The 16,144-nt window shown below is 51.5% G+C and overlaps 2 protein-coding genes across 5 annotated transcripts; one reads left to right on the top strand and one right to left on the bottom strand.

Moving 5' to 3' along the window:
- Positions 1 to 1,200: 1,200 nt before the first annotated feature.
- On the bottom strand, positions 1,201 to 9,683 carry SPATA2 (spermatogenesis associated 2). The gene is made up of 3 exons (XM_066331007.1): positions 9,535 to 9,683; positions 6,350 to 6,779; positions 1,201 to 4,985 (listed from the first exon to the last, which is right to left on the bottom strand). Exons 2-3 carry the CDS (start codon positions 6,665 to 6,667, stop codon positions 3,729 to 3,731), a joined length of 1,575 nt encoding a protein of 524 aa, XP_066187104.1. The 5' UTR covers positions 6,668 to 6,779; positions 9,535 to 9,683; the 3' UTR covers positions 1,201 to 3,728.
- Positions 9,684 to 9,984: 301 nt separating this feature from the next.
- Positions 9,985 to 15,686, top strand: RNF114 (ring finger protein 114). Of its 4 annotated transcripts, none has more exons than XR_010744881.1 (7): positions 9,985 to 10,143; positions 10,884 to 11,034; positions 11,471 to 11,577; positions 12,122 to 12,236; positions 13,061 to 13,168; positions 13,299 to 15,157; positions 15,391 to 15,686. XR_010744881.1 is itself a non-coding variant. In XM_066331006.1 (6 exons), exons 1-6 carry the CDS (start codon positions 10,025 to 10,027, stop codon positions 13,362 to 13,364), a joined length of 666 nt encoding a protein of 221 aa, XP_066187103.1. In that variant the 5' UTR covers positions 9,985 to 10,024; the 3' UTR covers positions 13,365 to 15,686. The 4 variants fall into 4 exon arrangements, 1 of the variants encoding a protein (XP_066187103.1); XR_010744880.1 differs by having other exon boundaries at positions 13,299 to 15,210; positions 15,258 to 15,686; XR_010744879.1 differs by having other exon boundaries at positions 13,299 to 15,347.
- Positions 15,687 to 16,144: the final 458 nt, after the last annotated feature.

Here is a 16,144-nt window from a genome sequence, read left to right as displayed (position 1 = left end):
CCTGCTCACAGCCCCACGCTGCCAGCCCGGGGGCAGAGCTGCAGAAAAGCTTTTCTAGGGGAACACGAGCGACTGTAAAAAGAGAAAAGTCCTTACAATCTTGGACAAACACAACCACACTCCGTGATGTGCAGAAGGAATCACAGAACCCTTCACAGATAACCAACAGGAACATTTGCAGCCCAGCTCTGAGATACCATGGTAATGATCACCCTAAAAGGGCTAATTCCCTCTGATCTCAGAGCCAAAGCAGGTACACCAAGAGTCACCTCCTGCTTCTCTCCCAGTCTCCCTGGCAGAGTATCAATTATCACCGTGCTCAGATTAGCTCCTAAACAAATTTTGTTTCCAAACAAATACTGGCAAGGTGAATCTCTTCCCTTAGAAACATTCTACAGCACAGTTAGCGACGTGCACTAAACGCTTGTAACCCAGAGTCATCTTCCAGAAAATAACTTCAAGGAGCTGTCAGCTCAGATCACCACACCTAAACTACTTAACCGTGTATGGAACCTTTAAGCTTCTGTTGAAAGCCGAAGAGGCAGCAAACAAGCTTAGAGGTCTGTAATCAGAGATGCCAGACAGCAGGACAGCTCACAGCCTTGTTTTATGTGCACCAGAAACACGTCAGCTCCAGAAGCATCACAGTGTGAGGCAAGATTTCCTGCAAGAATATTCGAGTTACCTGGAGCCTGACTTTTATAATCCTCTCTGATACAACAGATCATAAAACACTTGTAGAAAAGGCACTTCAGCATTCACCTGACGTGCTTTTCAACACAAGGAAACAAAAAGAACGATCTGGTTTGGAACTTGAGCAGTTCTCCTGCTCCGGAGCTAGCAGGATGCAAAAGGAGCCAGAAGGCCTGATTCAAGTGCCACAATGTACCTCAGCAGCATCACACATCTTCTGGGAGATGCGGCTGCCCTCAGAAGCTTCCTTAGGCGAGTGTCAGGGAGAGCCAAGGCTGGGATCCACAGAGGGAGCCCCACACAGCCCCAGGAGCTGCTGGCAGCCCGGCTCAGGCTGCTGCAGGCTGCTGGCAGCCCGGCTCACATGCTCCACCAACACTGAGTCATGCTGCTCAGGAAGGGCAGCTCTCTGAGCAGCTCTGTGCTGTGCAGGCAGCCCCAGCACGGACAGCCCCAGCCCGGGGCATGCAAACGCAGGGTGAACAGACAGCCACGTGCACACGCCACTTTAAGAAAAGAGTTAAGCCTTTTCTTAAAGGCCTCTTTATTTTTAAACTCCTTCAAAACATAAATTAATTTAAACAAATCAGATGCAAACCACCTGCATTTTAAATTCGCATATATTTTACTGTATCAATCACAGCAACCTCATACAGTAAGATACACAAAAATAGAGCATGGTATCACTTCAATTCAACACAGGTTTGTACTACAGGATTCCAGGACATATATACAGAGGACTTCTCGTTTTTTCAGGGCAGGTATAGCCCCTGCCCTGGTCACCATAAAAATTACGTGGCATCACAGTTTGAGTTATTCACTGTAGTGTGAGGAGCCAGATGGAAATGGAAGTGGTGAACTAGAAGATACACTGTAGAGCAGCCAAACAGGCATGACACTGCAGAAGGTGAACAAAACCCGAAGAACCACCGAAATGAAAACCACCCTCGGACTGCATTTTAATAGTAAAATCGTTTTTAAATTCTTCACTATATACATAACGTATCTACATTTGTGTCATATTTATATATATATATATATTTATAAAAAACATACAAGATTGAAAACCTTAAAATCATTCACTTAAGCAATATTCACCCCAACCTTCAGGGTCAGCAAGGCAGAACTTGCCCTTGACACTGTGCTCAGTTGCAGTCCCTTGATTCAGAGTTTCCCTGATTGTTAAACGAACGCTGTTCACTTTGTTTCTCAGCGCAAACTGGACAGTAACTTATTGTTCTCAGCCCTCTGTAAGACCCAGGTTTCATCTGATTTCCACAATGCTTCTGACACCCAGTTATGGCTAAAATGATTTTTTAGCTATTTTACAACACTAGCCTATGTAATTTTCCCCTCTACCTACCTGAAGCCCCTCCCCACCCCAAAAAAAGGTAAGACAAACGATCATTCATGCACGTTCCTGTCACACGGGGAGTGATGGACACTGAAGGGGAGAAGCCTAGACTCTAACAGTGATTAAAAACCCCAAAGTGAATCATCTCAGTGCAAAGTGGACTACAGAGTTTACATCTCAGCTAGAGTTCTTTACAGGTATTTTAAACGCATTTAATTCTGCACATCAGATTAGTTGCCTGATACTTTGTGCTAACTAGCTATAGTTGGAATAAGGGAGTTAGGATTCTCAGGGGTTTTCTTTTAATAAAATACAGAAGTCTATTCATAACCAAGTGGTGTTTGGGGGGTCAAACTGTACAGAGCCCAACACAGGGGAGTCCTGGACCTCAGCCAGGGTTCCCAAGTGCTACAGCAAGAGACAAAGGTTATTATCTGATTCACATCCAGAACTGATGGGTTCACTTGAACAGGAGTCACAAATGAGCTCTGATTTTTAACCAGGCCAGTGCTTTACTTTGCTGGACTAAACTACAGACAGACTGGCAGGGAATTTGGAAGCAAGCAGAACGTTGATACTTACAATTGCCATAACCACAAAGAAAAAGCGTGCACTGAGAGCAAAATCCTGCAATTCTTAGACAAGACTCCCCTCAGACGAGTGGCAGCCTTGTCAGAGGGAAAAAAAAGTCAGATTAAAACCCAAGAATTGATCAGAGCCAAGAACATCATTCTGCCACAGTGGCTATAACAAGCTATGAAATACAGTACAAGGAAAAAATGAAAAAAATCACCTGAACAAATAACCCAGAGAGACTTCATAGTTATAATGATTCTACCACTTTTAAGAACTCAACATATTAAATATTTATTAAAAATAAACCGTTTCCAAATCACCTATTTACAGTACAAAGAACAGTACTTAAACCATGTGCAACGGACAGAAAATGGACACTCATGTGAGAGGACAACACTCCAGGCATCATCTGAGTGACACAGATACAGGATCACCTCTTTAAACACCTTACAGTGAAACCCGGGAGGATGAGATTGGCAACACTGGAAAATAAAGCACATGTTATCCAGCTCCAGGTTATATAAGCTCGAGATAAACAACCAGGGGAGAAGGAGGAAACAAAGACAAAAAGAAGAGAGGTTTGCATTTTGGAGATCGAGAAATGCAGACATACATCAAAAAATAGTCCTTGTTGGCAAAACAAGCCATTCACATATTTCCTGCACATTTTGGAGTCATACTTTATCAAAAACTGGCAGTGGTTTCATCACTCATAGAAAACGAGAATCTCAATTCTCTGACTTTATTTTCAAACACTGCCTGGTTTTATTTGGGCAAGATATGATATAATAGGAAGGTATGATGTCACCTTTTAAAAATACAACAGCTGCCAAGTTTGAAGGAAAAATGTGCTCTTCTCCCCCGTTTAAGTTGAAAAGCAACGCTCATTTAGGAGTTACCTAAATTATAGCAGCATGAAATCTAATGGATCTGCAGCATCTGTGAAGCCACAAAAAAATCAAGAACTGGCACCTGATCACCGAACCACGGTTCCAAACATCCGGACGTGTGATTTTGGCAAGAGGTCAGCGTGAAGTCAGAACGTGAGTTAGGATAGCCCTTTCCTCTCCCCCTTCCCTCGCCTTCCCCACCAGACCCGTGCAGTCTATCTGTAAACCACGTGGGACAGCTGGGATGATTTATAGTTTAACTGGTTGTTGGGCAGGAACCTGTGCAGGTCGCTCTTCCTGCAGCAGGGGTCGTAGTAGTAGGCGCTGAGGCAGGTGTCACACGAGACCTTGGAGCAGAAGGTGCAGGTGTTGGCGGCTCCCGAGCGGTTGCAGAAGCCGCAGCGCGAGGAGCCCGAAGCCTTGGGCTTGGAGCCGAACTGGGCAGCTCTGTCTTGGCTCTGAGTTTGGGATGTGTACTGGGATTTCTCCCTCAGAGCCGGCGCGGGGGACAAGCCGTCGCTCGGGAGGGCTTTGATGGAGTAGGAGCTCTGCTTCACCGCCGGGTACTCCTGCCTGGGGCCGAACAGGCTGTCACACTTCTGGCAAACAGCAGAGCCGCAGGGGATGCCACAGTTCTGGCACTTGGAGGAGGCTGTCTCTTTGGCTAGGTGGGTGCGTTTGTGGTAAACGGGGTTGGCGTCGCTTTTTAGCAGCCACACGTCGGGCTTACTGATAGCGTCCTGCCTTTTAAAATTCAACACGCTTCTAGAATCGGGGTCGGTGTATAAATCTAAGTCCTCTTGAGCAGAAAAATAGGAGCTGTAAGGGACATTTGTTCTTAGCATGCCATTGTGATGAGAGGAAGCGGGCAAGTACTCATCTGAACAGCCGTGCGGGGAGCCGGACATGGCCAGCAGCGAGGGCGACGGACGGATGATTTCATCTTTGATGTCGTCTTCCGCGTCCACCAAGATGGGCTCCTTCCTGAGGCTCAGCGAGCTCATCAGGGGCGGTTTCTTACTCTCCCAGTAGCTGTCGTAGGTGTCCACGGACTTGGAGGGCTTGCTGACCTTTGGCTTGAAGTAGTCCTTGGCGGCGCGCTCGCTGGCGGATTTCTGGAGCACCATGCGCGCCATGGAGGCGTTGAGGCTCTCCTTGCACTCCAGGCGCCGCCGCAGCGCCTCCGAGCAGCCCCTCACGTCCTCCCCGCTGCTCCTGCGCTCGCTCAGCACGTCCAGCTCCGAGAAACCCTTGTCCTTCACCTGCAGGTGGATCTCCAGCAGCTGCTCGCACTCCACTTTGGCCAGGAAGAGCTCGAAGGAGATCATTTTCACCTGGATGGAGTCGACCTGCTCCTTGAGCCTGAACGTCGTGCCCAGCTCCTGGACGTAGCCCATGTAGTTCAGGATGTGCCTGACGTCATCCTCCGTGAGAGCAGACTTCACATAATAGACAAAGGGGCCAGTGTAGGTCTAACGGGGGTGTGGGGGAATAAAAGGAAAACTAGGTTAGAAATTCAGTGGTGGACGAGATGTTCAGATAATTCAGCGACGGAGACCGTATAATTAAATACAATAATAACTGCTCTGAACACATGCAACTGCCTTGGCAAGATGAGCTCCATTTCTGCATCCCTCCTGCTCGGCAGATGGAAATTCCACATGAGGGAAATTCGAAGTAGGAGAGTTTTTCATTCAATTTAAAATCCTGATTAGCATAATGTCCTCCCTGGTGATTTAAATCACTCTGCTCTGCACTAACATTAACTTTAATGCATACTGGACACGCCTGAATTTACAGAGTCTACCATGAAAGGCAGCAAGGCCAAGATTTTGGGAACTACCCCAGCCAGGGACAAGCTGGAGCAAACAGGAACTCAGAATTATTGCAGGAGGGCCAAACTCCTCTTCAATTCAGCTTTAAATCTACTTGAGGTGCACACTTTTTGTCTAGTGTCACTACACAGTTCCAGATGTCAGTTTTATTTAATTTAATTTAATATTAATTAAAAAAACTTCCAATAAAAGAGTCCCAAAAGCAGAGACATGAGCTTCTGCAGGCTGAAATACCCTCAGCATGTGGCACACCTGAGGGACACACTCAGCCCAGTTCAGCCTGTTCTGGTGCAGCCAGGAGCAGTCTGCCCAGCCCAGGCAAAGGATAAAACACACGACAGCAGAGAGCTCCCAATGGCACTTCAACACCCAAACCCAGCAGTGAGCTCCCACTTCTCCCTCTGGGAACCTTAGGTAGATTTGAAATCACCTCAACATCAAAACATCAGGAACTGAGCAGTGACAAGCAGATCAAAGATATTCTGAAAACAATTCTTCTGCAGAAGTTTCTTCAGCATTATCACACAACTTGTGGGAACCTCAAAGCATCCACTTGAACACACGCTCTGGGTTTAATGCCTGTGTCCTGTAACAGCTGTGGCAAGACAAATCAAACTCTGAGTCACCTTAAATCCAGCTTGACCACTCAGCAGAGTGAAAGCCTCTCCCAGCAGAAATAAAATGGTGCAGCAGGGGAGGCTGAACAACGACCTTAAATAAGCTCTTCTTCTACTTTATACACATTCTAATTGCAGATAAGCGTTTGTACTTCTGCTCTGGGGATGCTCTCACCAGCACAGACTTCACTTATTTTACACAGAAACTTTCCTATGGTTGCTATTTACCAACTATATAGAGACAAATATATATATATATATATATATATATATGTAATGCTGTAAATGGAAAAACAGAGAAGCCTTTTAAGGAAATACATAAAATGTGTTCAGAGAAAGAAAAATTAATCACGTTCTCACCATGGCTACGTAAAGAAGTCTTACCTTAATGTTTTTGAACTCCTTTTTCCAGGGGTACAGAAAGAGATTAATCCCAACTGTCTCGAGCATGTTGAATGCACTATGGAGACAATGTAAACTGGAGGATTTCACAGATCTCAGTGAGTTCTCAGCCATCTCGTAAAACTTTATCAGCCGGAATCTATAAAAGGGATCAATTTTGGGCAGGCAAAGTAAAGCTGCTGCTGCCACTCGCAAGTACTCATCGTTAATGGGCCGCTGCTTGTTGTCAGAGGCGTTCAGCTTGCACTCGTGGAACTGTACATACTTCCTAAATAAATCGTCTTTGTATTTTGTATCCATTGAAATCAGATTTTCCCTGGCGCTGGGGGCAGCTACCTCCTCTCTTTCATGGTGATTTGGCAGTGGGTCGGGTGTCTGGCATTAGGAATCTTCAGCTGTCCTGGAATAAAAACTGAAAACAAACACGAGTCATCCCGGGTGCACAGACCCCAGACGTCCCCAGCACCTCCTGCCCCTCGGGGCTCTGTGACACAGAGCTGCAGTTCCCTCACAGCCTCTCCAGGACTCTGCAAAGGCACAGCAGACACAGAAATGCCACTGTCCTGCTTTCCAACGTCATTCCCACTCACTTTTCCAGGTCCCTGCCCATTTTGTGAAAGCATCTGCTTTCCCCCTTGCCTCTTGTGGCCCAGGACTGTCCCTGGGCTGAGCAGGTTTACTGACTTTGCCTTTTGATCTCTGACATTTTCAAGGCTTTTGACAGCCCCCAACACTCCTCCTGAGGCACCCCCAGAGCAGCTGGGGCAGCTCTGCAGCCACCTCCAGAGCACCCACAAACCACAGCCCAAATTCCAGCTGAAAGCTGGCAGCTGCAAACACCACCGAGATCTTTGCAGCAAAAAAAGCTGCACCTTCCACCTTCAGCTGCTTTACGAAAAGAGAGTAAAACCACTTCTATGTTTGTGTCATGTGTGCCTCTGTTTGCAGGGACAGTGTTTTTATGGATATACTGATCTGCATCTTCAGTGCACTGAGCTCATCAAATAGCAGGTGACAAAAGAATGTCCCCAGTGCTGCTTTACCAGCACCAAGGTAATTAACAGGCCAACAGACTCCATCTGCAATCCCTGAGCAACCTGTGGTTAAAAAGCAGACCACAGGCTTTGTTTATTACACAGAAAGACAAACCAGCTCTTGACCCGAGGGGAGAGGAGTTGGGAGAAATCAGTGCACTGTTTCAGATGTACTCAGTCTCCAACAGCACTTCAGAAAAGCCTTTTCACCCAGCATTAACTGCAGCTACCAGAACACTGGTCAACACTCCTCTGAAAGGAAAATCACTGTTGAGAACAAGTTCAAGCGAATAGAAGGAGCCAAAACACAAAATACCGACAACCAAGAGGCCAGGGAAACAAACAAGCAACAAAATCACCAGCCTGGCAGTTAACACTCCTCGATGAAAGGCTGTGCTCAGAGCCAGCCCCGTGTGGGGAAAGTTAAGTAGCAGTTCTGCTTCTGCTCCAAGGCACACACGCTCCTGTCAAGAGACAGGCTGTGAATCACAGGAAATGTGGAGTGCTAAATTAACATCTGAGCAGAAGGGCCAGGAGCAGCCCCTTCCCTCCCCGCGCTCCTCCGCAGCTTGTGCAGGATGGAGCGTGTGGACAAAGACAGCAGAGCCTGTTCCTTGGCAAGAGGAGCTGCACACGACAACTGCAGAGAGAGATCTTGGTCTGGCACGTCAGCAGAACACCCCCAGGACACGGAGTGATCCTGAGCTGCCCAGGAGCCGGGCTCAGAGCCCCGGCTCTGCCCTGCCCACCCAACAAAGCACTGGGTCACACCGGACACACCTCAGGGGCAGCAAGTCCAACACGACAGGAGAGTCCTCCACCGAGGCCTTGCAGGCTCCCAGAGCCTCTGCCAGCCCTGCCTGTGCCCCTGCTTGGCACCTGAGCCAGGGCTGTCCTGGTACAGCACCCTGAGCTAGAGCAGAGCCTGCCAGCCCTGTCCTGGTACAGCACCCCGAGCTAGAGCAGAGCCAGGGCTGCCCTGGTACAGCACCCCGAGCTAGAGCAGAGCCAGGGCTGCCCTGGTACAGCACCCTGAGCTAGAGCAGAGCCAGGGCTGCCCTGGTACAGCACCCCGAGCTAGAGCAGAGCCAGGGCTGCCCTGGTACAGCACCCCGAGCTAGAGCAGAGCCTGCCAGCCCTGTCCTGGTACAGCACCCCGAGCTAGAGCAGAGCCAGGGCTGCCCTGGTACAGCACCCCGAGCTAGAGCAGAGCCAGGGCTGCCCTGGTACAGCACCCTGAGCTAGAGCAGAGCCAGGGCTGCCCTGGTACAGCACCCCGAGCTAGAGCAGAGCCTGCCAGCCCTGTCCCAGCACAGCCCCCTGTGCCCGAGCAGAGCCTGCCAGCCCTGCCCCAGCACAGCCCCCTGTGCCCCAGCCCTCCCAGGGCTGCCCCGGCACGCAGAGCCCCCGGCAGCACACACACCATCCATCCCCGTGCCGGCAGCCCACCCCGCAGCAACATCCATGGTTACAGGCTCCCGATGCGAGCAGGCACGGATAAATATAGGTTTTAGCAGCACCCTGAATGACAGAACGCACAGAAGGAAAAAGGTTGCTTTGCTGCAAAGCACTGACTCCAAACCTCAACATTTCCCAGAGATGCAAGAATACTAAGTCCTGATCACAGTCCACTGCTGTTGAGACAAGAGAGTATTTCTCTCCATCTCCAGGGTCAAAACCTCGCCCGAGGAAACCAACTGCTCTGACCACGCTGGAACACTCGGCTCTACAAAAACCTTGACAGCAGCAGGGGAGGAACGGGGCAAACACAGCCTTCCCCAAGGTACACCCACCTCCTTCAGCAGAGCCCAACCTAACGCACCCCCGGGCCAGAAAGGCCCGGCTGGCACCCACCGCCCCACACCGCTCCGGGACACGGCGCCGGCAAACGGCCCGGGAGCGGCGGCGAGCGCGGGCAGCCCGCGGACACACGCAGCAGGCGGGGCCCGCCCGCGGCCGGGCCGTGCCCGGGACACTTGTTGCGGAGCCGGACCGAGGAGCCCCGGGACACCGCCTGGGCCTCCGGGGCGGCAGCGGCCCCGGGAGCTCCCGCCGCCCTCCCTGCGCCGCGGGCAGGCGCCCGCCCACCCGCCCGGGGTAAGCCCCCGCTCCGCGGCCTGTCCCGCCCCTCACCGCTGCGCTCCGCCGCCAGGACCCGCCGCCGCTGCACCGCAAGCGCCCGCTGCCCGGGACGGCGGCCCGGCAGAGCCGCGGAGGCCCGGCCGGTGCCGCGGACGGAGCGCGCCCGCCCTCACGGCTCGGCAGGGCCGCGGCGGCGGCTGCGGCGGCCCGGAAGTGAACGGCGGGGCGGGAGCACTTCCGCCGCGTGACGTCATCGGGGCGCGGCGCGAGGGGCGGGGCGGCCGCCCAGGGCCGCGCTCCGGGGGCTGCCGGGAAAGAGGCGCCCGTGAAACGGCTGCGAGGCTGTGACACCGCCGGCCGTTAAGCCGCCGCCGCGCCCGGGGCAGCGCTGACACCGCAGCGGAACCCGCCGAGCCGCGCCCCGCCCGCCGGCGGCCGCCCGGGGATGGCGGCCCCGCCCACGGCCTCGGCCACGCCCCCGGCGCTGGGGCGGGGCGGGGCCGCGCGTGCGCAGGGCCGCCCCCTGGCGGCGCGGAGGAAGATGGCGGCGGGCGGCCCATCGCGGGCCCCGGAGCGGCGGCAGGACCCGCTGTCCCGCCTCACCTGCCCCGTGTGCCTGGAGGTGTTCGACAGCCCGGTGCGCGTCCCCTGCGGACACGTGTGAGCGCCCGCCGCCGGGCTGGGGCGCGGGGGCCGGGGCTGGGGCCGCGGGGGCTGCGGGGCCTCGGGAGCGGCCGCGGTCGGGGCCCCGCGGGGGCTGAGGGCACGGGCTCCGCACGCTGCTCGGCGGCGGGGCAGCGGCCGCCTGCAGCGTCCCTGAAGGGGAGAAAACGAAAGAAAAGCTGGGGGGGAAAGGAAGGCAGTGTTCTTCCACTTTCGCTTCCCTTCTCTCCTGAGGAAAGCGGCCGTGGGGTGACAGGACGAAGGGAATGGCTTCACACCGTCGCAGGGCAGCCGGGGGTGGATGATGGGATGAAATTGTTCCCTGGGAGGGTGGGCAGGCCCTGGCACAGGGTGCCCGGAGCAGCTGTGGCTGTCCCTGGACACCGGGAAGTGCCCAAGGCCAGGCTGGACGGGGTTGGAGCACCCTGGGATGGTGGAAGGTGTCCCTGCCCATGGCAGGGGTGGCATTGGATGGGCTTTAAGGGCCCTGGCAACCCAAACCATTCCACGATTCTGTCCAGAAACCGAGGGCACAGAGCTCTGTCCAACAGCAGACAGTTCTGGCTGTGACAGCCTGGGATCCTCCACCTCCTCCCCTCATGCCCAGGTGCCAGCAGCTCCTCCTGACCTTTCTTCATCGAGTCTGAAGCCTCTGTCACTCCCTGGGGCAGAGGCCACGCAGGGCACTGCTGGTGCCCACAGGGCTGTCTCACCACCTGCTCCTTTTGCCCCCGCAGTTTCTGCACGCCGTGCCTGCAGGAGTGTCTGAAGCCCAAGAAGCCGGTCTGTGGCGTGTGCCGCAGCACCCTGTCGGCTGGCAGCAGAGCTCTGGACTTGGAAAAGCAAATTGAAACGACAGAAACCACTTGCAACGGCTGCAATAAAAAAGTATGGAAGTGTTTGGAAATTAAGTACATGAGATGTGTCCGCCTAGGGGAAAATAAACTGCTTCCTCCTCAGCTTTCTGCAAAATCAGGTCAAAATGTTTGTTCTGATACGTGCTAAGGGTGTTTGATACAGGCAGCACCAAGATGCTGCCATTCTTTCCACAGTTTTTTTATTGTTACCTCTTCAGGAAATGAATTTCAAATGAAAGATTCTGATTTTAGAGCCACAGGGCTGTTTGGTGACATACCACAGACAGCAGAGTTACAGGGTAACTAACCCAGGAGGTTCAGCCTGGCCAGCTGAAGTATTTGGATTTTCTGCTTTAGCACTTCTGCTGGAAGCTGCTGGGGTTTCCGTGTTTGCTGCTTTTGCTGGGAAGTGTTTCAGGAGGGGCAGGGGGCTGAGCTCACCTCGCTGTGCTGCTGTTGCCTCGCAGATGTTCCTGTCCAAGATGCGCAGCCACGCCGCCTCCTGCTCCAAGTACCAGAACTACATCATGGAAGGGGTGAAAGCTGTCACTAAAGAGCCCCTCCACAGCACCAGGTAACACCTCTGCTCTCAAACCCTGGCCTTTCCTGTCGCAGGAAAGGATTTTGAAGTGAAAGCAGACTTGACCTCTTTGCTCAGTTTGGGCGCTGATTTTGACGTAGTTAAAAGCTGAGCCTTGATCCTGCAGCTGGCTGTAAACTCTGGTAAAGCCCAGGTAAACCCGGGTAAACTCTGCTGCTTCTGCTTGGTCCCTGCACAGGACATCTCTCACATCAGAGCTTTCTGGAGGTGTAGCTGGGTTGTAAAACACCTTTGTCTCCTGATTGTCTCCACAGTGGAGGGAAGTGGGAATTGGTGGCGGTGCACTTGGTGTGTGCTGAGTGGGTGGTGCCCTGGCTTTTGAGAAAGAGGTGGTAAATGGCACTTAGAACATCTGTAGGGGAACTGTAATTCAGTCTAAATATGGACAACATTGAGTTCCCTAAAACACTGGAGTTTACGAACTTATTGTTACAATTAGCTTGCCTTAATTGCATCCATAAATTATTGCTTTGAATAACGTGTGTTTGTAAATAACCTCGTTTTCTGCCCCAACCAGGAGCTTCCCAAATCGTTTCACCTTCCCTTGCCCCTACTGCAGCGAGAAGAACTTTGATCAAGAGGGGCTGGTTGAACACTGCAAAGCTTTGCACAGCATGGATGCAAAACAAGTGGTAATAAAAAGTCCTGGTGCAAGAATTGCAATGCAGTCTAGTCTTAAAGGCCTTAGAAACAATGAGTTAGGGACTTTTGAATGAAGGAGGTGCAATTACTGCTGTTCAGTCCGTGTGGCTGTGGTTCTGCTGTCACCTGTCAGTGGCTCTCTGTCTCTAGTCCCACTGCAGCTGGGCCACATCCTCTTTTCATCCTGGGAAAATGGCACACATTCCAAGTTAATTAGGCACAGCAAAGTCATAAAATACAATTTTTAGAGCCCCCTAGTTTTCTCCCTGTTTTTCCTCTTGTTTTCAGCAAGAAGAAGCTATAAACTGTTGAGGGAAATGCTTGCAAAGAATAGTGTATCATTCTAGTAATCTGTGATACTTCCTCTCATGTAAGAATTGCAAAATGTGGAACTGAAGTGAAAACTTTCATTTTTCTGGGAAGTTTTTTGGAATTCCAGATTATTCAGGGGGAAATAAAAGTTCCTTTTTTCTCTTGGGAGAGAAGTGAACTTTGCAGAGAAGACCAAGGAAACATTCCTGCCACTGAGAACTAAAGGCTGAAATCTTGTAAAGCAAGAGGCTTTAATGAGTCCTGATTTTAAGAACGTGGGAGAAGAGTAAGCCATCCCATTCCAGGGATCGAAGACATGAATTAAAATTATCAGGGTTATCTGAGGCTTTTGCACTGAATGTCCCGGCAAGTTTTTGTCCGTCACTTTGCCTACAGAGCAGTGCCAGCACAGACCTTGAGCTTCGCTCTCCCAGGCTGTCCCTGCCCTTCCTGCTGCCAGCCCTGAACCACTAGTGTTGAACTGGCTTTTGTTCCCTTGCAGGTTTGCCCAATTTGTGCCTCAATGCCGTGGGGGGACCCCAATTACAGGAGTGCCAACTTCATGGAGCACCTGCAGCGGCGGCACCGCTTCTCCTACGACACCTTCGTGGTAGGTGGTGGCTGCCCCCAGAGCACAGCCTGGGGGCTCCTGCAGCTCCCTGGGCCCTGCTGTGAGACCCCAGGCCCAGGGACAGGCAGCTCCTGCTGCACTGAAGGCCTCTCTGTGCCCTGTGTTGCAGGATTACGATGCTGATGAGGATGATATGATGGCGCAGGTTTTGATGCGCTCCTTGCGGGATAAATGACCCGACCAGAGGAGTTTCTGCAAACCCAAGGAGCTTCCACGAGGGGGAAATGCCCAGCTTCCTTGCACTTCTCCCTGCACATCCCAAGATTAACTCAGGCATCCAGAAGTACAGAAGACTTTAATCCTATCTCAGTTTGAAATCCTGGTTTGATATTTCTGTACCATTCAGTCTTTTGGTATCATGGTCTCTGACATTCAGCCCTGTCAGCCCCATTTTTCTACTTGCTTAGACTCAGTTTCATTGTAGGTCAACACGTGGGAAACAAGGCTTTTTCCTTTACCTATGCCTCTTGGTTTCTTTGGAAGCTGTATTTATCTGACTGTCTGAAATCAAAAACATTCCAGATGGAATGGCCTGAACTAGTTAATGAATATCTTCCCAATCTCATGTACATATCTCAAGTGATTGTATGTGAGGTGTACTGGTAGCTCTGTTCCCCTTTAGTGAGACTTCAGGTGCTAACTGTAACTGCCAGACCAGCTCTCATTTAAGTGACCTCTGATACCTGTGATTCCATAATCTTTCCTGGTGTTTCAATCCTTACAGGCAGCCTCCCAACTGTATGGAAAACATATCTTCAGTATGAGTGTTCAAACTGCAAACTTTCCTAGGAAGTCTTTGCACTGTGTAAAAACTAGTTCAAAATACTTCAGTTCTGTGCATGATGATTCCTTTCTTCCATATTCTTACTATAATTTCTAGCCTGGAAAAGGATCTTTAGTGTTGGTCTCAGTTAAAATGCATAATTTAACTACCTTAGCAAATATTAATCAAAATTGCTGGCTTTATGATTAAATTGGTGGGTTTGAAACTGGTTTCCTAGTAATTTTAAGCCTTATGCTGATAGGGGAATTCAGAAGGTTTTTTTTCAATACCTCGGCTTTCTATTTAAACTAAAATTTTCATAAATGTTCTTGAGTTTTCCATCTCTCAAGGCAAGCTGGTGGAAAAACAAGTAATTCATAGCACTGGCATAGCACTTCCTTTCTGCATCACAGATTTTATCAGGTATTTTGAATTCCTGTTCTTCATTTCAATGTTCCTAAAGTAGCTGAGGCTGTACTCGGATTGTTTGCCATCTGGCAGTGTGTGTGTAGAGACAGGTGTAGCTTTCAAGGAAAAGTAAAATACAGCCCTGGAAGCAGGACAGCTCCAGCCTCTAGTAAGTGGATACTCCGTTCAAGCCTACACTTTTGCCGTGGAGATTCCTTAATTTTAGTTTGATGCTTTCATTAAGCTCACAGTGGAGCTGCTGAGATCTAAGGCACCTGACCAGAGCCTGTAAATCAGAGTGTTGAGATGTCCAATACAAGCTCTGTAATTACAGCAGTGGGCCTGCACCGCCCCAGAATTGAGTACTAATTAATTGATCTGAGCAGTAACCTCCTCCCGTTGTGCTCTGCAGACAGCAGCACAGCCTTACCCTGAAAATAATGAAACACACTCCAGCAGAAACCTGGCGGTTCAAGCCTGTGTGCAGCAGACCTCTGGCAGCTCCCAGCTGACCCTGGGGTTTGGGGTTGTGTCCTCTCCCCCCTGAGCACCCGTGTGGGGCCTGGGAGCCCAGGGCTGTGGGGCTGGACAGGGAGCCCCTGGTTCTGGGGAAACTGCTGTGTTTGGGGCTGGACAGGGAGCCCCTGGTTCTGGTTCTGGGGAAACTGCTGTGTTTGGGGCTGCACAGGGAGCCCCATAGGCTCTGGTTCTGGGGAAACTGCTGTGTTTGGGGCTGGACAGGGGAGCCCCTGGTTCTGGTTCTGGGGAAACTGCTGTGTTTGGGGCTGGACAGGGGAGTCTCTTTGTTCTGGGGAAACTGCTGTGTTTGGGGCTGGACAGGGAGCCCCTGGTTCTGGGGAAACTGCTGTGTTTGGGGCTGCACAGGGAGCCCCATAGGCTCTGGTTCTGGGGAAACTGCTGTGTTTGGGGCTGGACAGGGAGCCCCTGGTTCTGGGGAAACTGCTGTGTTTGGGGCTGCACAGGGGAGTCTCTTTGGGGAAACTGCTGTGTTTGGGGCTGGACAGGGGAGTCTCTTTGTTCTGGGGAAACTGCTGTGTTTGGGGTGGTTCTCCTGACGCTGGGCCTGCAGAGAGGTGGTGGTGGTCTGTTGGGGATTGGGTGGGGATCTCTGGGCTCTGGCTGCAGTACAGTTTGGTGATGCCCATTGCCAGGAATCCGGATTCCTGCTTCTGTTCTAAGTGCACTTCCATGCAATTCTATAAAATGTTTAAGGAGCAGTTAGAAGCTTCCTAGCAATTACTTTGTCATGTTTCTGACTTTTGAAGACAAGTTACAAATAAAGGCCATTTAATTTATAAAATCCTACCTCTGTGTCAGTGCTGGTCGTTTCTCCCTCACGGTGCACGTGTTTCCTTTGACCTCGCAGAGTGTTTGCGCTGGCTGGGGTCCGCCCGGCTCAGCCTCTGATTGATTCAGTGCCCCCGTGTGCTGTGCACAGCCTCCACTCCTCTCCTTTGGGTGCTGGGAAGGAGCCTTGGTGCACAACGAGCCGGTTTGGGCTTCCAAACCCAGCCAGCGTCCCTGGGAGGGCTGCGGTCATCTGCCAGAGCTGCTCTCGCCTCGTCAGCAGCTGATCGTCGTGGGGATAATTCAATCGGGAGCTGTGAAATTCCCCGTGTCTGGCACAAGGAGTCAGCATCAGGAGGACGATTAGCGCAGAGAGGCGCAAAGGGAGGAGCCGGGCTGCCAGTTGAGCTGTTCTATCAAATAAATTCGTCTCCAGACAACGACTGGTCTTAATAGGCTTGATAAATCGTTGTCAG

Source organism: Sylvia atricapilla, chromosome 16 (assembly GCF_009819655.1).
Source record: "Sylvia atricapilla isolate bSylAtr1 chromosome 16, bSylAtr1.pri, whole genome shotgun sequence".
Classification (NCBI taxonomy): domain Eukaryota; kingdom Metazoa; phylum Chordata; class Aves; order Passeriformes; family Sylviidae; genus Sylvia; species Sylvia atricapilla.
Note: the sequence above shows the minus strand (reverse complement) of the source record. Positions and strands in the feature narration are given on the sequence as shown.